Source organism: Heptranchias perlo, chromosome 1 (assembly GCF_035084215.1).
Source record: "Heptranchias perlo isolate sHepPer1 chromosome 1, sHepPer1.hap1, whole genome shotgun sequence".
NCBI lineage: Eukaryota > Metazoa > Chordata > Chondrichthyes > Hexanchiformes > Hexanchidae > Heptranchias > Heptranchias perlo.
In genome coordinates this window covers 35475693-35502359 of record NC_090325.1, presented here as the reverse complement: position 1 = coordinate 35502359, position 26667 = coordinate 35475693, and the positions used below count along the sequence as shown (strand labels likewise).

The 26667-nt window shown below is 45.6% G+C and overlaps 1 protein-coding gene across 1 annotated transcript in view; it reads right to left on the bottom strand.

Moving 5' to 3' along the window:
• poli (polymerase (DNA directed) iota) overlaps window positions 1-23449 on the bottom strand; it is a 58818-nt gene extending 35369 nt beyond the window's left edge. The window contains exons 1-3 of the mRNA XM_067983648.1: window positions 23244-23449; window positions 4572-4703; window positions 3108-3272 (exon numbers count right to left, since the gene is read on the bottom strand). Of these exons, the coding sequence (XP_067839749.1) occupies window positions 3108-3272; window positions 4572-4703; window positions 23244-23403 (457 nt within the window). The 5' untranslated portion in view covers window positions 23404-23449. The remainder of the gene's footprint in view (window positions 1-3107; window positions 3273-4571; window positions 4704-23243) is intronic.
• Window positions 23450-26667: the final 3218 nt, after the last annotated feature.

Below are 26667 nucleotides of genomic sequence, written 5' to 3'. Positions count from 1 at the left end.
ATTTTATGGTGCAGAGATTTATACTACACCACAATATCTTACAGTCCATGAAACATCAGAATTGGAGAATCTTTCTGTAATTCTGTGTAGGAGAGACTTCATTGATTAAGTGCAATGTGTGTCAAAGAAACTGATATTACTGATTTTCTATCTGCTTCAATATGAAAAGCCAAATGTGCATTTTCTCAGTTCAACAGTTCCCTTCTTGTTGGGTGAAACAGTTCTTCTAGGTGGGACGTTTATTGAATGCTGACAATAGACGGTTTGAGTCCAATCAGGTACAATCGATATTCCTTTCACCTGTCTTTTTCAACCATGTTCAACTGTGGTGACAGGAATACAGGAAGTTTTCGGAAGTTTCACATTTTTAACCCTACATGATCCTCACAAACATTTACCACCATTTAATATTTTCAGTACTCAAGATACATCTGCAGTATTTGTAATGCTGGATAATACCGTAATGTACAGAATGTACTGTACTTATCAAAGAGAACTGTCACGATGAACACCAAATTCAGGCAGCAGTGTTTTAAAGTAAATGAGGCAGCAATGTCAAGACGCACCACGAGAGACGATTTTCCTCAGGCTCCTCCAGAGATGATAGTGCGGAATCAATAATGTAAAATGCTTCCTCCAACACTACCAGCCACCATTTTATGGCCACCGATGGGCACAGTGATCAGTCCACCCATATAACCTAGTGATGTGGTTTTTCCTTTGATGGGCTGTACAGATTCGTCAGCCATCAGGGAGTTCCAGTGACCAGAAATGAGTCTTATTTTCAGTTGTCTATTACTGACAGTGCTTCACAATCTTAGCATATTTGTTTTGATTCAGTGGGTAAATGCATCAATCCCTCAATGTGGAACTGAGCCATACAATCCTGGTTTTAGAAGAACCAGAATTCTCTGCAATCAGCACAGAATGCCTGGTGCAGACCGTGATGGACTTGTTTATTGCTCAGGACCAGCTGAAGTGCTGAGACAATGGAACTATCTTAATTGCATCAGTGAACAATTGATCTGTGATTAATTTGATGAAGTACTGCGTTGCAGGCTCATGGCTAAGATCAGAGCATGTGGAGTCAAGGGACAGGTAGCAAGTTGGCTACAAACCAGAAAACAGAGAGTAGGGGGTAAATTTTAACTGAGAGCAGGGAAGGGAGCGACGGGGTGAAGATTTCTGGGTGCAAAACCCGGAAAGTAAGTAGGCGCTTAACGAGGCCCATCAATTTTACTTCTGGGTTTTACGGCTGGTAGCCAGCCTGATTGATAGCCCGGGGGGGAGGGCCGGGGAGAAGATCGGGGAGGGGAGCTGGGAAGAAGATCGGGGGGGGGGGAACTGATGAAGAGATCGGGGGGAGCGGATGAATAGATTGAGGGGCTGATGAAGAGATCGGAGGTTGCTGGAGATCGGGTGAAAAGCCAGAGGTAGGTGAGGTCCACCATCAGGTCGGGGGTGGGGGGAGGTCGGCCGATTGCAGAGGTCTTGTCAGCCAGGTGAGCTTGTTGGGCCTGGATGAAACACTCCTGCTCCTCCAGGCCCACAAGCTGCGCAATAAAGGCGCTCACCTCATGGATCCGGCCCTTCCCACCTGCTTTCACCTGATGTGAATGGGAAGTGATGGGAAACCTGAACAAGGTTAAATTAATTTTATTATTCCAATACACAAAATATTAAGTACCTCAAGTATCTCAATGAGGTACATTGCTCTTTTAAGTATCGGCCCGCCGGCTTTAAATGGGGGCGGGACTTCCTTGTGTCTGCTCTCCACACGCAGACAAAACTGCCTGGGATAGACCCAGAAGCAGGCCGTGTTGGAGTCAGGATGCCGTCCCGCTCTTAAAACAGAGGATTTTTACTCCCCACCTGCCCCCAACCCACCCGTTTTTGGGGGATAATATTTACCCCTATGGGTTAAGGGCAGCTACTCAGACTGGCAAAAGGTGGGAAGAGGTGTTCCACAGGGATCATTGCTGGGACCACTGTTGTTCACAATTTACATTAATAATTTTGATTCGGGAATAAGAACAGAAGAACATAAGAAATAGGAGCAGGGGTAGGCCATCGGCCTCTCGAGCCTGCTCTGCCATTCAACAAGATCATGGCTGATCTTCTACCTCAACACCATTTTCCTGCACCATCCCCATATCCCTTGATGCCTTTAATATTTAGAAATCTACCGATCTTTGTTTTGAATATGCTCATTGACTGAGCCTCCGCAGCCCTCTGGGGTAGAGAATTCCAAAGATTCACCAACATCTGATTGAAGAAATTTCTTCTCATCTCAGTCCTAAATGGCCTACCCTTTATTCTGAGACTGTGACCCCTGGTTCTAGATTCCCCAGCCAGGGGAAACATTCTCCTTGCATCTACCCTGTCAAGCCCTGTAAGAATTTTGTATGTTTCAATGAGATCACCTCTCATTCTTCTACACTCTAAAAAAATACAGGCCTAATCTACTCAATCTCTCCTCATACGACAATCCCGCCATCCCAGGAATCAGTCTGGTGAACCTTCGTTGCACTCCCTCAATGGCAAGTATATCCTTTCTTAGATAAGGAGACCAAAATTGTACACAATATTCCAGATGCGGTCTCACCAAGGCCCTATATAATTGCAGTAAAACATCTTTACTCCAGTACTCAAATCCTCTTGTAATAAAGGCTAACATGCCATTTGCCTTCCTAATTGCTTGCTGCACCTGCATGTTAGCTTTCAGTGACTCATGTACAAGGACACCCAGGTCCCTTTGAACATCAACATTTCCCAATCTCTTACCATTTAAAAAATACTCTGCGTTTCTGTTTTTTCTACCAAAGTGGATAACTTCACATTTTTCCATGTTATATTCCATCTGCCATGTTCTTGCCCACTCACTTAGCCTGTCTATATCCGCTTGAAGCCTCTTTGCATCCTCCTCACAACTCACATTCCCACCTAGTTTTGTGTCATCAGCAAACTTGGAAATATTACATTTGGTCCCCTCATCCAAATCGTTGATATAGATTGTGGATAGCTGGGGCCCAAGCACCGATATGAAAGGGAAAACAAAATGGAAATATTAAAAATCTATGGTTAATTAAAATAGAGACCACAGGTACCTGTGATTTTGTATGATACTTCTCTGTAGGGTGTCAAATCTTCTCCACAGATAAGAACCACTTGTGGGCACTTGTCCTTGGCTTCACTGACCGACATTATTTTGTTAACCCCATGCTTTCTGGCTTCATAATTACAAGTGACCACCAGATGCTTTTGATGAACAGCTAAAAGAAAAAATAATATAGATGGCATTATTAAAGGGTCAGGGTAGAAATTCTTATTTCGAAACAATCCTTCTGACTAAGCCTGTACAGCAGATTCTGCCAGAAGTTCACGACTTACATAAATATTCCAATCAGCGTAAACATGGAGGGCTGCCTGAGAACATAGTTGGACAACTGAGAGGAATTTAAAGAGCTGCATTACTGACTGCAAGATAAGGGAAGAGGTTTAGAACAGCCATATTCCTACATAATGCAGGACTCTCACCCACACACGTCCAGATTCATAGGTGCTGTGCTTGAAGTCAAGCTGAATGAAGTGAGGCAAAAGAGGACTCCACTCTTTGGCACTGAAGAACACCTTCTCCAGCAAACAGTAGCCCAACAAGCCTGGCAGGGAGAATGCTGCCAGAAACAGTCAGAGGACCTGGCTGCAAATAGAACCGTAGGAGTTACAGTCTTCTTTTAAGAAATGCATTAGTCTCTGCCTCAATCACTCACTGTGGCAAAACATTCCATGCTCTAACAACCCTGCATAAAGAAATTTATCCTACTCACTCTCACTTTGTGACAATTTTAAATTGATGACCTCTATTCACTGATTCCCCAACCAGAGGAAATGGTCTTTTTCTATTCACTCTATCAAAACCCTTCAAAATTTAAAACCCTTTATTAAATTTCTTCTTAGCCCCGCGGTCATTTTAACGCCCCTGTTTTCTTGGACAGTTGGGGCACCCACCTAACTCAGGCGGAAGCCTCATGAATATGTGATCTCATTAGATGCTCCACTCAGTAAAACCTGGTGGACACCCAGTGGAGGGCCAGGAGGAGCGGGCATGCTCTTCTGGGCCCCAAAATGAAAGTTTGGGCCACTGCCACCCTGGGCTCCCCCACTTCCAACCCGCAAAACCCTCCCAAACTTCCCCAGGCAGCTGGCTGGCAGAATGTTATTGAGGCCCAGCCGTTAAAAGGCCTCTGACTGCAGCTCCCCAGCGGACGTCCCTCCAGCTTTCAACCAGGGAGTTAATATTCCCCCTTAAGTTACAATAGGAGATGGCAGAGTGAGCTGGGCTGTCAACACAGTGAAAAAGAAGAGTGTATTTGGAGCTTTGGACAAACTAGTTCTGAGCAGCGATGATCAGGGACTGAACCTGAGAGCTCCTTGGTCTGTATGCTCAGTTCCACAGCAGCGATCCACTCACCAACTGAGACATCAGCGGAGCTTGCTACAATTCAATACATCACAAACATAGTCTAATGTATGATTATCATTCCATTTAAAAAAATATAATGCTTGATTACCTAAAGGCTTTCCTTTTAATTCAGGATTTCGGATCATTTCCACCTGAGCGTAGAAGCAATCCAGATCAATGTGGACAATCACCCTGTACCCCAAGATATCAGTGGCTTGGATGGCATATTTATGATTATCATCTGAAAAGAAAAACACAACATCCATTACAGCTTTCCTAATTTGACAGTATTGTAATATAAGGGCTGATTCCACATTCCTGCACTCCCAACGGGAAAGCTACGCTCACAGTGCAGGTTGAACACAGGGCTACAACAATGTAGCAATGGTTGGAGATAGGGCTACAACATTGTAGCACGGGTTGGAGATAGGGCTACAACATTGTAGCACGGGTTGGAGATAGGGCTACAACATTGTTGCACGGGTTGGAGATAGGGCTACAACATTGTAGCACAGGTTGGAGATAGGGCTACAACATTGTAACCCTGATAGCATAGGAGAGACTATCTGCAAGCGCAGCTCCCCTTTGGAAGTGAAGGATTGTGGAATCACCCCTCTACTTTACAAATGTAAGGAATCTTACAACACCAGGTTATAGTCCAACAAATTTATTTTAAAATCACAAGCTTTCGGAGATTATCCCCTTCGTCAGGTGAATGAGTGAAAGATTCTCAAATCGCATGTGTTGTAAGATTCCTTACATTTGTCCACCCCAGTCCATCACCGGCATCTCCACATCATGTCTACTTTACAAAGTAGTGAATATATAGGAACTCACTGATACAAAGAAAATAACTGCATATTCCTAATTCCAGTCACGTGATAAAATATCATGTGTTAATTTAGTGTCACATTGCTGGTACTGTACACTTATTGACATCACTTCAGTCAACAATGATGGCAATTTTTTCACGGCATGAGGATCTGAGACAGAATTAAGTAAGTCATCACTACTTTTCAACTGTCACAAATAAAGATAGAGACAGTACTCTTTTAAAACAAGAACGGAAAAGAGGGAGTTAAAGACATTAGTATAATCATGGAGTTTGGTGGGGGGGGGGAGGAGGAAGGTTGGCAATGCAATAGTGATAGGGGAACAGTCAGGCGTTTCTGAGGCCGCAGACATGATTCCAGGATGGTATGTTGCCTCCCTAGTGCTAGGATCAAGGATGTCACTGAGCGGCTGCAGAACATTCTGAAGGGGGAGGGTGACCAGCCAGAGGTTGTGGTCCATATCGGTACCAACGACATAGGTAGAAAGAGGGATGAGGTCCTGCAGGCAGATTTTAGGGAGCTAGGAAAGAGATTAATAAGCAGGACCTCAAAGGTAATAATCTCCGGATTACTCCTGGTGCCATGTGCGAGTGAGTATAGAAATAGGAGGATAGAACAGATGAATGCGTGGCTGTAGAGATGATGCAGGAGGAAGGGCTTTAGATTCCTGGGGCATTGGGACCAGTTCTGGGGGAGTGGAACCTGTACAGGCCGGACGGGTTGCACCTCAACAGAGCTGGGACCAATGTCCTTGCAGGGAGGGTCACTGGTGCTGTGGGGGGGTTTAAACTAATTTGGCAGGGGGATGGGCACCAGGATGTAGCATTGGAAAAGAAAAACAAGGTGCACAAGGGATTAGAAGAGACAGATAGCACTAGAGTAAGAAATAGTACAGTATTAGATGAGATCAGACTAAGAGAGAATACAAGAAGGTTTAAGATAGGCTTACACTGCATGTGTGTAAACGCATGAAGCATGGTAAATAAGGTTGGTGAGCTGCAGGCGCAAATAGCCACATGGGAATATGACGTTGTGGCGATAACGGAGACCTGGCTCAAAAAGGGCAGGATTGGGTACTAAATATTCCTGGATACTGGGTGTTCAGGAAAGATAGGGAAAGCGGGGTGGGGGCGGTATTGATTAAAGAGAATATTGCAGTGCTGGAGAGGATGGACTGGAGGGGTCAAGGGCAGAATCTATTTGGTTAGTGTTAAGAAACAATAGAGGCACCATTACACTTCTGGATGTATTCTATAGGCCACCAACTAGTGGAAAGGATATAAAGGAACAAATTTGCAGGGAAATTACAGAGAGGTGCAAGAACCATAGAGTAGTGATAATGGGGGACTTCAATTATCCTAATATAGCCAAGTTCCGCACCCATGAGGACGGCCTCAACCGGGATCTTGGGTTCATGTCACGCTACGCGTTACCCCACCAGCGAACAAATGTTATCTGTTTTTAATATAATGGGTCATTTGCTGGCTCTCTCTGCCTTCCGGATGTTTCTGCCTCTCTCTGTGTTTTTTTTCTCTGTTTTTTTTCCCTGTTTGTTTTTTTGTTGAATGTGTATTCGGGGGTTCTGCAGGTGACACCTCTCTGTCTGAACACGGTGATTGCCTTGGCAACGGGCAGTTGCAGGGGCAGTCTGTAAACACCATGTATTGTTCTATATGTATAAATGCGTAGGCTTCAAGGAGCTCTTGAAACATTTGCCTGAGGAAGGAGAAAATCTCCGAAAGCTTGTGAATTTAAAATAAAATTGCTGGACTATAACTTGGTGTTGTAAAATTGTTTACAATTATCCTAATATAGACTGGGATAGTAATAGTGTAAAGGACAGAGAGGGAGAAGATTTCTGAGTTGTATTCAGGAGAACTTTCTTGATCAGTACGTTTCTGGCCCAACGAGGAAGGAGGCATTGCTGGATCTGGTTCTGGGGAATGAGGTGGGTCAAGTGGAGCAAGTGTCAGTGGGGGAACATTTAGGGAACAGTGATCATAGTATCATAAGGTTTAGATTAGCTATGGAAAAGGACAAGGAGCAATCTAGAGTAAAAATACTTAATTGGAGGAGGGCCAATTTCAGTGGGTTGAGAACCGATCTGTCTCAGGTAAATTGGAATCAAAGATTGGCAGGCAAAAAATGTAATCGAGTAATGGAAGGCCTTTAAAGAGGAGATGGTTCGGGTGTGGTCTAGGTACAATCCCACAAGGGGAAAAGGTAGGGCAACCAAAGCCAGAGCTCCCTGGATGACAAAAGAGATAGAGAGTAATATGAAGCAGAAAAAGGGGGTGTACGACAGATGTCAGGTTGATAATACAAGTGAGAACCAGGCTGAATATAGAAAGTTGAAAGGGGAAGTGAAAAAGGAAATAAGAGAGGCAAAGAGAGAGTATGAGAATAGACTAGCGGACAAACATAAAAGGAAATCCAAAAATGTTCTATAGGCATATAAATAGCAAACGGGTAGTAAAAGGTAGTAAGAGGGTACGGTAGCATAGTGGTTATGCTACTGAGATGGTAATCCAGAGGCCTGGACTAAAATCCAGAGTCATGAGTTCAAATCCTGCCACGGCAGCTGGCGAATTTAAATTAAATTCAATTAATCAAATAAAAATCTGGAATCAAAATACTAGTATCAGTAATGATGGCCATGAAACGACCGGATTGTCGTAAAAACCCATCTGGTTCACTAATGTCCTTTAGGGGAGGAAACCTGCCGTCCTTACCCGGTCTGGCCTATATGTGACTCCAGACCCACAGCAATGTGGTTGATTCTGAAATGGCCCAGCAAGCCACTCAGTTGTAAAATCTCGCTACGAAAAGTCATAATAAGAATAAAACTGGACGGACCACTAGGCACCAGACACGACAACGGCAAAACACCAAACCCAGTCGACCCTGCAAGGTCCTCCTTACTAACATCTGGGGACTTGTGCCAAAATTGGGAGAGCTGTCCCACAGACTAGTCAAGCAACAGCCTGACATAGCCATACTCACAGAATCATATCTTTCAGCCAACGTCCCAGACTCTTCCGTCACCATCCCTGGGTATGTCCTGTCCCACCGGCAGGACAGACCGACCAGAGGTGGCGGTACTGTGATATACAGTCAGGAGGGAGTGGCCCTGGGAGTCCTCAACATTGACTCTGGACCCCATGAAATCTCATGGCATCAGGTCAAACATGGGCAAGGAAACCTCCTGCTGATTACCACCTACCGTCCTCCCTCAGCTGATGAATCAGTCCTCCTCCATGTTGAGCACCACTTGGAGGAAGCACTGAGGGTAGCAAGGGCACAAAATCTACTCTGGGTGGGGGACTTCAATGTCCATCACCAAGAGTGGCTCGGTAGCACCACAGCTGGCTGAGACCTGAAGGACATAGCTGCTAGACTGGGCCTGCGGCAGGTGGTGAGCGAACCAACACGAGGGAAAAACTTACTTGACCTCGTCCTCACCAATCTACCTGTCGCAAATGCATCTGTCCATGACAGTATTGGTAGGAGTGACCACCGCACAGTCCTCGTGGAGATGAAGTCCCGTCTTCGCACTGAGGACACCATCCAACGTGTTGTGTGGCACTACCACCGTGCTAAATGGGATAGATTCAGAATGGATCTAGCAGCTCAAAACTGGGCATCCATGAGGCGCTGTGGGCCATCAGCAGCAGCAGAATTGTATTCCAGCACAATCTGTAACCTCATGGCCCGGCATATTCCTCACTCTACCATTACCAACAAGCCAGGGGATCAACCCTGGTTCAATGAGGAGTGTAGAAGAGCATGCCAGGAGCAGCACCAGGCATACCTAAAAATGAGGTGCCAACCTGGTGAAGCTGCAACTCAGGACTACATGCATGCTAAACAGCGGAAGCAACATGCTATAGACAGAGCTAAGCGATTCCACAACCAACGGATCAGATCAAAGCTCTGCAGTCCTGCCACATCCAGTTGTGAATGGTGGTGGACAATTAAACAACTAACGGGAGGAGGAGGCTCTGCAAACATCCCCATCCTCAATGATGGCGGAGTCCAGCACGTGAGTGCAAAAGACAAGGCTGAAGCGTTTGCAACCATCTTCAGCCAGAAGTGCCGAGTGGATGATCCATCTCAGCCTCCTCCCGATATCCCCACCATCACGGAAGCCAGTCTTCGGCCAATTCGATTCACTCCACGTGATATCAAGAAACGGCTGAGTGCACTGGATACAGCAAAGGCTATGGGCCCCGACAACATCCCAGCTGTAGTGCTGAAGACTTGTGCTCCAGAACTAGCAGCGCCTCTAGCCAAGCTGTTCCAGTACAGCTACAACACTGGCATCTACCCGACAATGTGGAAAATTGCCCAGGTATGTCCTGTCCACAAAAAGCAGGACAAATCCAATCTGGCCAATTACCGCCCCATCAGTCTACTCTCAATCATCAGCAAAGTGATGGAAGGTGTCGTCGACAGTGCTATCAAGCGGCACTTACTCACCAATAACCTGCTCACCGATGCTCAGTTTGGATTCCGCCAGGACCACTCGGCTCCAGACCTCATTACAGCCTCGGTCCAAACATGGACAAAAGAACTGAATTCCAGAGGTGAGGTGAGAGTGACTGCCCTTGACATCAAGGCAGCATTTGACCGAGTGTGGCACCAAGGAGCCCTAGTAAAATTGAAGTCAATGGGAATCAGGGGGAAAACTCTCCAGTGGCTGGAGTCATACCTAGCACAAAGGAAGATGGTAGTGGTTGTTGGAGGCCAATCATCTCAGCCCCAGGGCATTGCTGCAGGAGTGCCTCAGGGCAGTGTCCTCGGCCCAACCATCTTCAGCTGCTTCATCAATGACCTTCCCTCCATCATAAGGTCAGAAATGGGGATGTTCGCTGATGACTGCACAGCGTTCAGTTCCATTCGCAACCCCTCAGATAATGAAGCAGTCCGAGCCCGCGTGCAGCAAGACCTGGACAACATCCAGGCTTGGGCTCATAAGTGGCAAGTAACATTCGCGCCAGATAAGTGCCAGGCAATGACCATCTCCAACAAGAGAGAGTCTAACCACCTCCCCTTGACATTCAACGGCATTACCATCGCCGAATCTCCCACCATCAACATCCTGGGGGTCACCATTGACCAGAAACTTAACTGGACCAGCCATATAAATACTGTGGCTACGAGAGCAGGTCAGAGGCTGGGTATTCTGCGGCGAGTGACTCACCTCCTGACTCCCCAAAGCCTTTCCACCATCTACAAGGCACAAGTCAGGAGTGTGATGGAATACTCTCCACTTGCCTGGATGAGTGCAGCTCCAACAACACTCAAGAAGCTCGACACCATCCAAGATAAAGCAGCCCGCTTGATTGGCATCCCATCCACCACCCTAAACATTCACTCCCTTCACCACCGGCGCACTGTGGCTGCAGTGTGCACCATCCATAGGATGCACTGCAGCAACTCGCCAAGGCTTCTTCGACAGCACCTCCCAAACCCGCGACCTCTACCACCTAGAAGGACAAGAGCAGCAGGCGCATGGGAACAACACCACCTGCACATTCCCCTCCAAGTCACACACCATCCCGACTTGGAAATATATCGCCGTTCCTTCATTGTCGCTGGGTCAAAATCCTGGAACTCCCTTCCTAACAGCACTGTGGGAGAACCGTCACCACACGGACTGCAGCGGTTCAAGAAGACGGCTCACCACCACCTTCTCGAAGGCAATTAGGGATGGGCAATAAATGCTGGCCTCGCCAGCGACGCCCACATCACGTGAACGAATAAAATAAAAATTAGGGACCAAAAAGGAGACCTACTCATGGAATCAGAGGGTATGGCTAAGGTACTAAATGAGTACTTTGTATCTATCTTTACCAAGGAAGAAGATGCTGCCAAAGTCACAGTAAAAGAGGAGGTAATTGAGATACTGGATGGGCTAAAAATTGATAAAGAGGTGGTACTAGAAATGCTAGCTGTACTTAAAATAGATAAGTCACCAGGTCTGGATGGGATTCAACCTAGGTTGCTGAGGGAAGTAAGGGTGGAAATTGCGGATATACTGGCCATAATCTTCAAAACATCCTTAGATATGGGAGCAGTGCCAGAGGACTAGAGAATTGCAAATGTTACACCCTTGTTCAAAAATAGTGTAAGGATAAACCCAGCAACTACAGTTTAACCTTGGTGGTGTGGAAGCTTTTAGAAACGATAATCTAGGACAAAATTAACAGTCACTTGGACAAGTGTGGATTAATTAAGGAAAGCCAGCACGGATTTGTAAAGGCAAAGAGGGTTGATGTGGTGTTTATGGACTTTCAAAAGGCATTTAATAGTATAACATAATAGGCTTGTCAGCAAAGTTGAAGCCCATGGAATAAAAGGGGCAGTGGCAGCATGGATACAAAATTGGCTACGTGACAGGAAACAGAGAGTAGTGGTGAATGGTTGTTTTTCGGACTGGAGGGAGGTATACACTGGTGTTCCCCAGGGGTTGGTATTAGGACCACTGCTTTTCTTGATATATATTAATGACTTGGACTTGGGTGTACAGGGCACAATGTCAAAATCTGCAGAAGACACAAAACTTGGAAGTGTAGTAAACAGCGATGAGGATAGTAATAGACTTCAAGAGGACATAGACAGGCTGGTGGAATGGGCGGACACGTGGCAGATGAAATTTAGTGCAGAGAAGTGCGAAGTGATACATTTTGGTAGGAAAAATGAGGAGAGGTAATATAAACTAAACGGTACAATTCTAAAGGGGGTGCAGGAACGGAGAGACCTGGGGGTGTATGTGCACACATCATTGAAGGTGGCAGGACAGGTTGAGAAAGTGGTTAAAAAAGCATATGGGATTCTGGGCTTTATAAATAGAGGCATAGGGCTTCATTTTAGCACCCACTATCGGGTGCGTTCCTGGCGGGGGGCTCCGAAAATCGGGGAATCCCAGAGCGGGTTCGGAGCCCGGCTCCAACCCGCCCACTTCCGGGTTCCCCACAGACGCGCCGACGTGTGCGCGCAGCCCCCGCATGTGGGACTCCCGCAGGCAATTAAAGCCAGCGGGGTGCCACTTAAGACTATTTACATTGCTATTTCAGGTCATTAACAGACCTGATTAAGGGAATATTTCAGGAGGGGTGGGATTTTAGAAACAACTGGGACTGTTTCTCATACTGGGGGAAACACTCCCAGTTGAAATGGACGTGTTGCAGCCATCAGTCTGTGGCAGCTGCAAAGGTCCATTTGACAGGTGTGGGGTGGGGGGGAGACCCTCACTCATTGCAGGGGGCCACTCTGTCACTTGGGACAAAGTTTGGCCTCCACCACCCTCCTCCTGACAATCAAATTCACCAACTTGCACACTTACCCTGGGGTCCAGAGACATGTACCTACCTTGCGGACCCCCTCAGATGTACATCTTCCGGATGGGGGCCGCCGTAGCTGCAGTCATGACCTCCTCGGAGGGCGAACATCATCACCAGCCTCGCCGGCCACGCCGTCCACCCCTGACATGTGGAGATCCACAACACAGTGCTGTGACACATCCACCTGCACAGCAGGAGGGAGGGCAACCACAGAGAGAGATGTGTCGCAGAGGGCACTACCCTCGCCACAGGGTCTACAGACCGAGGCTCAGCTTCATGGACCTCTCTGAGCAGCAGTGCACACGGAGGCTCAGAGTCACTCGACATGTAGTCGTGGACATCTGCAGCCTCCTTCATGCCGAGCTGCTCCTGGCTGGCCCGAGCACCATCTTCTTACCTGTCGCTGTCAAAGTCACCACTGCCCTCAACAACTTCTCCTCCGCATCCTTCCAGGGTGCCACCGGGGACATCGTCGACATCGCTCAGCCGTCAGCACAAAAGAGCCCTGCAAATACACCTACACCCACTCTGCAGTGACACAATGGGTGGCATCAGGTGTGGGTCTTCATTGTGATCCTCAGGAAAGGGCATTATTGCACAAACCAGACAAGATTCGCAAAGACGTGGCAGTAGTGGTGCCAATATATGTGATGTGAGTTGGTCAGAAATCAATAGAAGTAAAAACCATGACAAACCCTCAAACACCCTTGTGCATCCCCTTCATGCTCATGACATGTTTGCCTTACGCTTCCTACTGCACATATGTGATGCATGCCCTGTGGCTGCAGCACAGGTAGTGGCAGGTTGAGTGAGGCTGACCGTGAAAGAGATGCATGAGAGGGTGAGTATGAGATAGAGCCATGAGATTGTATGAGGATTGGGTTGAGTGGTAGTGGTGGGATGAGTACTGGCGAGGTGAGTAAGTGCAGATAAGATGAGGATGAGGTTTGAGTGGGTGTGAGGGGTGATGTGACAGAGTAGTGTTGGCAGTGCAGAAGGAGATGTGGGGTGGGGGCGGTGATGTGGCAGATGGAGTGTAGGGGAATGAGTAAGTGTACTCACTTTGGCTGACCTACTTAGGTCATTGCAGCGCCTCCTGCACTGTATGCAGGTGGGCGATATGTTGGTGGTGCAGGTGACCTCCTCTGTCACCTCGAGCCAGGCCTTCCTGGTGGCAGAGGCAGGCCGCTTCCCCCTGCCCGCCGGGGGGAAGATCTCTGTCCTCCCCCTCCTCCTCATCCCATCTAATGATACCTGGAGTAAGGCATCATTAAACTGGGAGCAGCCTTCCCCCTGGGCTGCTCCATGCTGTAATTTTTGCTATTTGTTGCTGCATCTGTCAGTAGAGGACTGCCCCTTTAAATAGAGCTCCTCCAGCTGACAGACCTTACTGCGCATGCGCAGTCCACCCGACGCGCAGATCAGCAGTGGGGACCCCGGAAGACCAGGTAAGTGGATCCAATTAGGCTGCGATCGCGCGCGGGGGCAGACTGATTTCGCTGGGCGCGTGGTAGCCCCCCCGCCGCGCACCCGCAGCCCTGGTAACATCGAGCCCATAGAGTACAAAAGCAAGGAGGTTATGATGAACCTTTATAAAACACTGGTTCAGCCGCAACTAGAGTATTGTGTCCAATTCTGGGCACCGGACTTTAGGAAGGATGCAAAGGCCTTAGAGAGGATGCAGAAAAGATTTACTAGAATGATTCCAGGGATGAGGGACTTCAGTTACGTGGATAGACTGGAGAAGCTGGGGTGGTTCTTCTTAGAGCAGAGGAGGTTGAGAGGAGATTTGATAGAGGTATTCAAAATCATGTGGGGTCTATACAGAGTAGATAGAGAGAAACTGTTCCCATTGGCGAAAGGATCGAGAACCAAGGGACGCAGATTTAAGATGATTAGCAAAAGAATCAAAGGTGACATGAGGAGAAACTTTTTTACGCAGCAACTGGTTATGATCTGGAATGCACTGCCTGAAAGGGTGGTGGAGGCAGATTCAATTGTGGCTTTCAAAAGGGAATTGGATAAGTACATGAAGGGAAACATTTGTAGGGCTACAGGAAAGAGCGGGGGACTGGGACTAGCTGGATTGCTCTTGCAGAGAGCCAGCACGGGCTCAACGGGCCAAATGGTCCCCTTCTGTGCTGTAACCATTCTATGATTCTATGATTTTCAGTTTAATATTCTTTTTCATAGCAACACAGCTACCAACAGCTACCAACAGCAGCCCAACTTTGGCAACTGTGCCTCCAGAAGAACCAAGAACAAGTTATTATGATCTGGAATGCACTGTCTGAAAGGTTGGTGGAAGCAGTTTCAATAGTAACTTTAAAAAGGAAATTGAATATAGACTTGAAAAGGAAAAATTGCAGGGCTATGAGGAAAGAACAGGGGAGTGGGACTAATTACATAGCTCTTTCAAAGAACCGGCACAGGTACGAGGGGCCGAATGGCCTCCTTCTGTGCTGTATAATTCTATGAACCACCTCTGGAGATAATTGTTTCAAGGGTCCTTCAAAGCCAAAATGTTGCAAGTAGTGAATGCAAACACCACGTGATGCTACTAGATGCTATATCTTTCTGACCAAATGTACAGGCAATATGGTGTTTGTATTACTGGTCTGTATGGACCTTTTCCTGAAATCAGCATTTTTCAGTCAGAAGGCAAAAGTCATGATCACAACTTTTAAATAACTATGCATGTGTAATCTTGCAATTGTTTCTCTGTTGTCACCAGTGTTCTGAAAACCATCCTTGTGTAACCTATTCAATACCTTTATTGCAATAGCACCATCATGGGGCTAGAGATGAATGTTTCTGTGTGAATGTGCTCACTGAGGTAAGGGATGGAACAACTCTATACTTTGTGCCCAGCCACAGTTCTGGTCAGGTACTTTATAGTAGCACTGCAATCCAGAATTCCCATTTTATTTATCCTGATAAACTACTTCAAACCAAACTACATCATCAGGGAGAGATGCCGTGGCCTACACGGCCCAAATGTACTAGTATGCTATTTTAAATCACACTCCCTTACTTAATTCTAAATTAATGGTACCTTCAGCAACCCTGGTGAAATAGTGTCTGTTTGTGCTAACTACTGTTAAAATTTTATACTTGGAACTTACTTTTGTTGGGTACTATAGCTGCTCAGCTATATTTCATTTAGAATATTTAAACTCAATGGGCTCACTTGGTAGATGCACTGCTCAGCGTGATACTGTTAAACAGACAGGAAGGTTCCTAGTTCAATGTGTGACCTGTGCTGAGTTAGTTGATCTCAGCCATGGTGGCAGTAGGGCACTACAGTTGGCCCCTGCATACTTTGGCTAAGGATGAGAAAAAAATAGGGCCAGAGTTGTCACAACCTGACCACAATCTCATGACGTGTTAGAAAGTATGGGGTAGACCTTGACTTTGTGCGATAGTGTAAAACGGGTGATAGCGAGTCGGCAGCTCGTTTTACATCTCTCCTCATTTTTATTTCCATTGAAGTCAATGGGGAGAGACGTAAAACGAGCTGCTGCCTCGCTGTCGCTCGTTTTACACTGTCGCACAAAATCAAGGTCTTCCCGTGTATGTGAATATCAGATGATGATAAGACCAGGGTCTTCCTCCCCATCACAGCCAAAGAAACCTACTGATACTCACTGCCTAAACTCACTTGAGTGAGATAGTGCAGGACAGCTGACACCCATGGAACTGTAACACTGTATGAGGAGTGAAAGAAAAAACAGATCTGCACCATAATGATTCATTATCTGCCTGGACTGGATTGAAAGTTCTGGTTCCAGGGGTGAGATGACATTGACTCCAGGGGTAAACAAATCTGCAATTCCGAGCAATCAAAAGATTTTTGAGATTTTTTTGTGCAACAAAAGTGTTATATTTGATGTTGAATCAGACGTCCAGGATATTTCAAATCCCTGAAGGCTTTCACCGACGTCAGAGGCAATTCTACAAAAACAATTTTTAAATTACTCACTTTTTGGCAAGGATGTTTTCTGACTTCAACTGTCAAATCACCAAGACAAAATTTTATAACTTGAGGAAATTAATATCAAAACTTTGAATGTGGGTGAAGAGTTGGTTAGTCGGATGAAGAACAACTATAATAGGTCAAGACACCAAGAACATGTGCTTAATATAGCGCTCCTCATTTAGAAGGGTCACATGCAGCAGAAAGTAGAAGAGGGGAAAAACATAAGGGACTGGAGAGAAAAGGGAAAATGAAGACAATTGTAGTCATTCGGCCCATCGTGCCTGTGCTGGCGCTTTGAAAGAGCTATCTAATTAGTCCCACACCCCTGCTCTTTCCCCGTAGCCCTCCAAATGTTTCCTTTTCAGTTAACTCAGGACAAAGTTAACTCAGGACAAAGTCAGACATTTTAAATTGTCGTATCACTAATGAAACAGCATTTCCCATCATCCATGTGCATCTATGTCTGAACATGATGCTGAGGGGATGTTTCCCCTTGTGGGAGAGACTAGAACTAGGGGCCACAGTTTAAACATAAGGGGACTCCCATTTAAGACGGAGATGAGGAGAAATGTTTTCTCTCAGAGGGTCGTGAGTCTGTGGAACTCCCTTCCCGAGAGAGCGGTGGAGGCAGGGTCATTGAATATTTTTAAGGCTGAGTTAGATAGATGCCTGAGTAACAAGAGAGTCAAAGGTTATAGTCGGTAGACGGGAAAGTAGGGTTGAGGTCACAATCAGATCAGCCATGATCTTATCAAATGGCAGGGCAGGCTCGAGGGGCTGAATGGCCTAATCCTGCTCTTATTTCGTATGTTCGTATGTAACATATACTTCCAATCAGAAAGCGTTTTGTTTCCATGTACAACTCTTATAAGCTTCCAATGTTGCATTCCAGCATTGAAATTTCAACTATTTTTCTCAAAGAAGAAAAACTTCCTCAAGTTTATTTTCAAGTTATAAAAAGAATGTGACTTGGCCCCCTCTTCCTAGAGCGGGAAAGAATGGAGTAGAGCAGCCACGAACAGTGCAGAGCAAGAAGACAGTCAACAAATATTAATTCTCACAACTGAATGGTCCCGACTAAGCGCAAGTGTCACTTTTTAGGATTTTTGACCATTTTTTCACAGAAAGGTTTTGGAAGTGAATTACATTTAAGGGTTGTGTTTTAAATTAAAGTGTGTTCACACGGGTTCAAAATTCTCCTTACAGCCAGCCGTATGCTACAGCTGCCAGGACAAAGAGGAGATTACATATTAATGAACCATGCATTGACGCAACAACTGGAGGAAATTGGGGATTAAATCAGGTTGTACGTCGCTCGTTTTTCAGGAGCAATGCGGCCTCCTAAGGTACCAAAATGGCGGGCAAGAAGCGTGCGCACACGGAAGTGCGCTGTCCGCCATATTGGGTAAGGATAAACAAGAGGCATCTTTTACCCACGCCTGAAGCAGGCATTAGACTATTTGCATATGTAAAAATGGCTGCTCCCAAATTTAACCCCCAATAGGTAATTTATTGCCTTGTTTCATACTTCCTACAAACATCTACACCTATTATAATTAGGATGACTATTCATTTGACCCCAAGCATGGGGTGTCTGTCGAGAATCTGTTCTTTGGGGAGTAGACAGATTGTTGACGGGCCTACTGGTGGATCAGTGAATGGGGAGGAAGTCGGAGGACAGCAGCCCTTAACTTTTTATGTTCGAAAGTAACAAAAAGGAGGGAAAAGTCTTGTTCAAGATCAATCATTTGGTGAGGTCTGCTGAGAAGGAGGCCATTAAGGTCCAAGGGAGGTGGGGGGGGGGGGTCTCCTTTAAGAAGAATGCTGACCTTGGCTTGGATAGCTGGCCAGGTTCCAGAGGAAAAGGCCGTCCAAGAAAAGTGAATATTTTTCTCGTTCACAAGGAGGGAACGGAAGTGAATTGGATTAAGGTGAGATTTGATTATAACTGTTACTCTGTACATACATTTAGTGGCTGTAAAATAAAGCAGCTTAATGATTTGTCTCTGGCCTTGTCTCACTAAAGCGTTCACAGTCGGTCTACTGAAAAATTGGAGCATCACAAGGGAAGACACAGGGTTAGATTTTAACTTGGGCCACGTGGCATAAACGGAGCGGTAGCTGCCCAAATTTGGCTAACCGCCCTGTGTACGCCGGCGCTCCAAACATCACTATCTTCAAAGGGGTCGACCCACGGGGCAGCTGAAGCGGCGACAGTTTCAGGCGGTAGGCCACCTTAATATGCAAATCATGGTCCTGTGGTGTACATAGGATCCCGATCGCCATTTTAGGATCAAACTGGGGCTAGTGTGTACCGTACACATCCTGCCCAATTTCAGCTGGTGACCCAGCCCGAAGAGGAGCCCAGAAAAGTAAGCTTTTATTTATTTTTGTGGGGTCAGGAGGGGCAGAAGTGCCAAACCCCTCCCCCCGCCCCGGTCTTGGCAGTGTGAGGCCCAGACGATTTTAACTCCCGGGCCTCACCTGCATGCAGCCGTTCAGCTGCCCACTGAGACGGGTGGGAAACTGCAGCTGGCCAGCGGGCGGAAGCGGACGTTAGGGTGGCAGGAGCCTGCCGGCCTGCACCAGAGAGAAGCTCGCCGGCACTCAGGTAAGTCACGGGTAGGGGGGAAGCCCGAGACAGGGGAGGCCTAAACTGTCCTTGTAGGACTCAAAGAAGTATTCCACCTCCTCCTGGCCCCACAAGGAAAGTAAAAAAAAACTTACCTCAAATAACCTCTTCTGGTCTTGCAGAGGCTTCCCTGCTCAGAACAGAGTTAAAATTGCATTTGGAGCTAGATGACATCATCGGACCGTGACCTACATATTTAAGCAGTTGCCTTCAGGTGGGGGCTCTTGCTCCCTTCTCAGAAGAGCAGGTTAAAGTTGAAGACAGCAGGATGTCAGCGGGTAAATCACCTGGCCGATTTTAACTGCCCACCTTCCCAGTTTCCGCCGGGCAGGTAGGATTAAAATTGCCCGTAGTAGCTTCTGGCTACCAAGCTGTCAAGTGGACTTGAAAGTATCAGTGGCCTACCCCCTCAGATGCCTGCCTCAAGACCTCCTCCACCTTTCTTTGATGTGAAGATTGAACTCGGACAAAAGAAATCAAAAAGATGTTTTACACCCTCACAAGAGGCTCAAAGAAATGGGGGTTGGTTTCCCAGAAGCTTATCTCCAGCCACACAAACTGATAATATCTGCTGGAGACAGCAGACTGATAACTAGGTAGATAGTTATCAGGAAGTGCTTCTGGTGAGAGCAACACTTTTGCAATTAAAAAGCATTAACATATCAACTAGTGTCATTGCAATAATGGACAGCTGAGTCACCTCTGGATCTTGTATTCTCTTAATGCAATTTTGCAGCCACACTTACAGAACGTGGATGGTACCTGAACCCAGAGAGAAGAAAATTAAAGTGACCAGTCACATCCTATAGATAGATCATAAAATTATAGAAACAATTTTACAATTTGAATTGTGACAGAACTCACAACTGTAATAGCCTCTATTTCCTGAATTACCTCCCCATCTCTTTTCCTCTTTTCCACCTTGCTGATGTCCTGTACTATAGGTCTTGGACGTTCATTTTGGCTTCGCAACAATTTTTAATAAAATGTTTAAAATGACTTTGCTTGCAAGTTCAGTGTTTCTTAAAAAAAAGTCTTAGTTCTTAGGAACATAGGAACAGGAGTAGGCCATTCAGTCCCTCGTGCCTGCTCCGCCATTTGATAAGATCATGGCTGATCTGTGATCGAACTCCATATACCCGCCTTTGGTCCATATTCCTTAATACCTTTGGTTGCCAAAAAGATATCTATCTCAGACTTAAATTTAGCAATTGAGCTAGTATCAATTGCCATTTGCGGAAGAGAGTTCCAAACTTCTACCACCCTTTGTGTGTAGAAAAGTTTTCTAATCTTGCTCCTGAAAATTTTAAGGAACAAAAGCACCTTTGATGGCTCAATTGGTAAATGGTGTGGTACTGATCCTGCTGAGTTACCCGATCGCAGCGGGAGCCGTAGTAGAGGCATTATAATTGACCTCAGTACCCTTAACCTAGGTAGCATAAAAATCAGGGCTCCCATTCCTGAACACTGTCCAGTGATTCCTGCTGCAGAGTACGTTGGCGTAGATGTCCTTTGAGGAAGAGATCAGACTTACGCTGCAATAGCCTGACAACACCCACTATGTAAGCTCACGCAGGATAAAAAAAAGTCACTTAACCACAGGAGGGACACCATAAGGAGGGATATCAGGAGTAAGATGAATAAAATCATAGAATCTTACAGCACAGAAGGAGGCCATTCGGCCTGTCGTGCCTGTGCAGTAAAGTTGAATGATTAAAAAAAACGGATCCAATGCAATATTGTGTTTTATTATTTTTGTCACTAGTATTGTTGCCGTGGTGTTATGCGTGACATGAGAAGAAAAGCCATTGGCATCCAGACAAGGGGCGCGATTTTAACATTGAAGAACAGTTGGGTTAGGGTCGGGGGGGGGGGGCATTCAAAATCGCAACCATTTGAGATCCGCCCCCAACCCGTCTCCAACCCGCCCATTTCCGGTTTTCATGGAGGCGGGATGGTGATTAAAACCTTTCAAGGAGGCTGCAGGCCTCCATTTTTGCAGAGTTTCCAATTTCAACCCTTGGGGACCGGGATTCCCGGGCGTTCTCCTTCACGCCACGTGAAAGGAGGCGAGAAGGCCCGAAACTAACAGGTAGGTGCCTTTCTGGCACAGTTTGTGGGCCCGGAGGAGCAGGAGTGCTTCCCCCAGGCCCAACAAGCCTACCTGCAGCAACCCCCCCCAATGATTGCGGACCGCCCCCCCCACCCCGATCTCCTACATCCCCTACCGCGATCTACGCCAGCGTACTCATCTCCAAACCCCCCACGATCTCCGACTCCCCCCCCAATGATTGCGGACCCCCCCCCCCCCCCGATCTCCTACATCCCCTACCGCGATCTACGCCAGCGTACTCATCTCCAAACCCCCCCCACGATCTCCGACTCCCCCCCCAATGATTGCGGACCCCCCCCCGATCTCCTACATCCCCCACCACGATCGCGGACCCCCGCGATGACCCCCGATCCCGACAGCCCCCCACCGTGACTGATCCCCGATCCCTCCCACCGTGACTGACTCTCGCCCTCGTGTCCCCCATGCCCATTGGTGCCCCATGTCCCGTGCCCACCTATGCCCCCGTGCCCACCTATGCCCCCATGCCCCCCATCCATACAATCAAAGACTCACCTGAAGACTTACCAGAACATGTCCTCTCCCTGGCTGCTCTCCTGTCCGACTGAGACCAGCCTGTCAATCAGACCGGCCAGATGGACAGCAAACCGACAAAAAAAAGTAAAAGACTTCCTTACATCAAAATCGTAAGGACATCTGGGAAACCCGTACTTCCGGGTTTCCCATCCGCAATTTGACCCCCCTGCCCCCTTTCTGGCTCGGGGTCAAAATCATGCCTATGATATTTATTCAGGAGGCAGGCCCAATATCACAATATACTTGTGACAGTGTCATTGTTGTGTTATATAGCTGGGCCTGTCTGTTAGAAAAATATACTATTGGGTGCCCAATATGTTCAGTGCAGCTATCATCAATGGGTAATGTTGTCTCACCAATGAGAGGATGGCTTTGCAGGCAGAAGTGGCATGTGGCATTACAAATATGTACATTTTATGAGTATCTGAGGTAAGTAAATTCATGCCTGTACTTGGGTGTCAAAAGGCATTTTTTGAAACAGTAAAATATTGGGTTACTCAGCTATTAATTTTGCAATTAGATGCTGGATAATGAGTCATCTTAAGAAATACCAAATTATTTGGCCTGGCAGTTCTAACTACTCAGATGCTGCCTTTATGCGGCCCCACATGACACAAGCCTGAATGTTGGCAGTAGCACTGTAATATTAATGAGGCAGCGCTGTTGCTAAAGGGACCAAGAATCAACCAAGGAACCTTTGAAGCTCCTCAAGGGCAGGAATGCCACTGGTAATGTAGGTAAAAGGCTGGTGGCATATATGGTCCATCATTGAGGCTAGAATTACAAAGTAGAACCGAATCCATACACCTTATAAACCTGCCAGAAGCAATTTCTGAAAAGTCCTGACATAGATACAAAATACACAAAGTGTTAATAAATCATCCATTTCCTTCTTTATATAATGATCAATAATGCCAAGGCATGTTTACCTGCAGCTTTTTTGTGCAACTTGACCAAGTGTATAGGATTAAATTAAGGTTTAATCACCCAATTTTGGACGAGCTTTTGAGAGGGATAACCAGAAATTTCTAAAATGTAAATCGGACATCAAAAGTTTTTTTTTGGTGAAAAAATAGATGCGCGCTTATTTTCAACATATACTTCTGTGTGTTATGATGCAAGGGCATTAGCTATTTAGATTTCCAACAACAATATTTTTCATCAGCAGCAAAGCAAACATCAAGCTATGAGCGTGCCCTCTAACCTGCCCTTGTTCTGTTTTGGACTTGGCAAAAAGTGATAACTCAAATTCAATACACTTTGTTACTGACTTATTAAAAGCTGCCACGCGCCTCCGGTTTGATAGATAGATAGATAGATGCTGGCTTTCAGTTTCACTCGTACCTGTCAATTCACCACTTGCTGCAGCAGAAGGAGTTAGAGGGCTGCTATTAATGCAGTCAACTGTACAACACCATTCTCTTTCATCATCATCTTCCTCCTCCTCCTCTTGTAAACTATACCGAGGGTCAGCTGCAGGCCCATATCCATTAAACTCCATCATTAGAGAAGAGCCACAGACATTGCAGAACCAGGATCTTGACTCCACAACAAATAAACCAGCAAGCCACATTTGGGTGGACAACCAAAATATACCCTAACCTTAGAATCTATGATGCACATTACTGTAAACTGTAATGAAGGTTTGGTTACTTGCATAAAGGGGAATGCATAATCTTTATTGGCAAATGAATTACTTCAAAATCAGTGAAATGTTAGAAATGAGATTCATCATCAGAAAGGGATTTAAACAGTGCTTGAGTGACATGCACCAAAAATACAATTACATTTTAAAATGAATGAGAATGGACAGATCTGAAATTATTTGGAGACGTTTTATTGTTTTTTTTTACCAAATACTTAGATTCAACAGAGTAACCCATGTCATAACACATCATGGCCTTCTCTTTACGTTGTGACAAAATCTGATGCATGGCTATTCTGCTGTTCTCTTTCCCATGAGTATGACTCATAGCTGAACAATACAAAAGAGTAATTACAATCAAGGGCTTCAAGTGATACTGTAAACCACTAGAGCAAAGCTTGAGGGCTTTATTGTTGTATGCTAAGCACTTTGGGATATTTCTGAAACATGATAATGATTATTTTACATAAAACAAGTCTTTTTTTCTCCTGAAGCGCAAACTTAAACCTGTAATCCTTATAATGAATAGTGTTTTAATTTTACATTGGGAATTTGGTTAATTTTGTACAAGCAATGGCCGTGCTCTACATCAGGGCTATATGGTACTATCTTTGAATTCATTAAGTAGGCCTGACCACTCTGGTGATATCACGAAAATGTAGTCTCCATGATAATAAGTTAGAAACTGCTAACTAATGGAAAAATAAAAACCCCTTTCTATTGTGGGATTTTTTTTTAGTTTACTTATTAGTCTCTTTGCTTAAAGGGGTCGAGCTATTGCATGTTTCCTGGAAAGATTCCAGTTCCCGGAACAGACAAGATAAGCCTGCGGTAAAATGCGGCAGTGATAGCTACCGAAGAACAGTTTTATTTGCAGCAGCAATTGTCTCCTGCGGTTCACACTTTATCGCTGATACTTTAAAACATGCTTTTTTAAAATGTTTTCTACATCATGATGCTACAGATGTGTGGATTATATTGCTTTTATTTTTAATATACTGTAGCATTGGGAGTACACACAAGGCATTTATAGACCTGTCAAATCTCTGTCATTTAATTTGCTTATCCATCCTCGATCTGTCCTGAGTTAGCTGATCTCAGTCAGACCAGCAGTGGGATATTACAATTTGTCTTGGTGCCCTGAGCTATGGGGGTGGGGGAATCAGCTAGATTTCCTGCTCCTAAACAAAAGCAAAATACTGCGGATGGTGGAAATCTGAAATAAAAACAGAAAATGCTGGAAAATACTCAGCGGGTCAGGCAACATCTGTGGAGATAGAAACAGAGTTAACCTTTCATCAAGAGTTCCTGCTCTTGGTTGCTATTCAGTCTTTGCTTTCAGCAAAGTGAAAATATCTTCCCCACATTCAAGCAGTCTGCCAGCACTCACCATCTGGGATCACACATGAAGAATAGGCAGTTGAACTAAATACCAGAGGGTAGGCATTACCCATGGACCCATACCCCAGCATGAGTCAGTGCTCTCCAAAGAGGGGGGAAGAAAACTTGGGAAAAGATTGATGAAAAAGCGATTGGCAACAAATGTAGCTTCTCGACATGCTGTCCTTAGTTCGTGATCTGAAGCATATCGAGCAGAAAGGTGCCAAGTGAAGTGTACAGCACATCCCAGTAAGGGAATGAAAGTCACCAGGGACAGTACACCTGGGTCTCTGGTGCCTCCTGAAATTTCCTACAAATCATTTGCCTCAGAGTAGGTGGGTAAAGAAACAAAATACAAAAATGAAATGGAAACTTAGTTAAAAGGTCTCTATTAAAGTTAAAAAATAACTCATTTTCCATGTTTTTTTAAGGACAAACACAGGACCACGTGCTTAAATAAAAAGGAAGAAAGGACATAAAATGTAAATGTTGGATATCTGAAATAAAATTAGAAACAGAAAATGCAAGAAATACCCGATGAAGGATACCCACCCGTTCTTTTTACAGATGATGACTGACCTGCTACATGTCTCCAGCCGTTTCTGTTTTTAATCTTGTGTACTTCAATGTGTTTGCAATCTGTCTCACTCTTATTGATTATAAATCTACACTCTCTACACTTCCTTCTTGCTGATAACTTTGGAAAATATCATTACCACTCATAAAGCTGTCATTTACAGCCTATTATAAATAAATTCTACATTTACATAGTCATATTTTACACACTAGGGATGAGAAGATTTATGGAGGTTAAGAATTCAGAGCTGCCAAATTGCAAAATTGCAGCTATTAAAGAGTCAGCGTCTCTGTAGTAAAGTCCTCAGTGGCTGTTTATATATCTAGAAGGGCAAAGTGACATGATGATTTAATCTTGTAATCCATTACCTTGTGGTACAAAAGGTTGTCTTGCTTTTAATATAAAATTATGGAAAGCACACTGTAAAAGTTTGTGCAGTAGGAAATGCAATGTCAACTGGCTGCACCAAAATGTAAACATTCACTGGCAGCCAGCACTAAACTCAGAGAGAGACACTTGCCTTGCTGGGAGAGTCACCAGATTCAGGGATGTGTTGGATGGCAGAACAAGATGGATGTCACCCAGAGGCGTTAGCCACCCATATGTCCTGGCATTACATACGTCCTGCCATCATAGTCACCCAGGAAATAAAATCTGCACCTAGGTCTGACTTTGTTGGATGTATCGAGATGGCTCAAGGGCAGGGAAGGGTTCCATCCAATCTCACCTCCATTGGGACAGAATTGATTGTTGCTGTAAACCCCCTTCCCAATTCACAACTTAACCGTTTTACAGAAATTCCATTCTATTCTGTACATAAGGTTTCCTGAATTTACTGTTGTTGCACACTATTAACTTCCTCACATTGGTCTTTCATCAGGATGCTCCCTAGCGAAACATTTTGCCAAATGGCATGGGTGAGCATCTCCACTGGATTGCTCTGTATTTGGAAACCCTGTCGCCACTGGGGATCTGATGTGGAGGGTGTTACACAGCACAGTGGCATCCGATCAGTATCTGAGGCACTTTATTGACATCTTGGCCACTTATTCATTCTGATGCCAGGATGAAATCACTTGCCACTTTTACACACAGTGCCAGAGTTTGCAGCCTCTGTTTTACTACCTGAAAGGGCTCCACTTCAACTTCTGGTTATATTTTTCCCC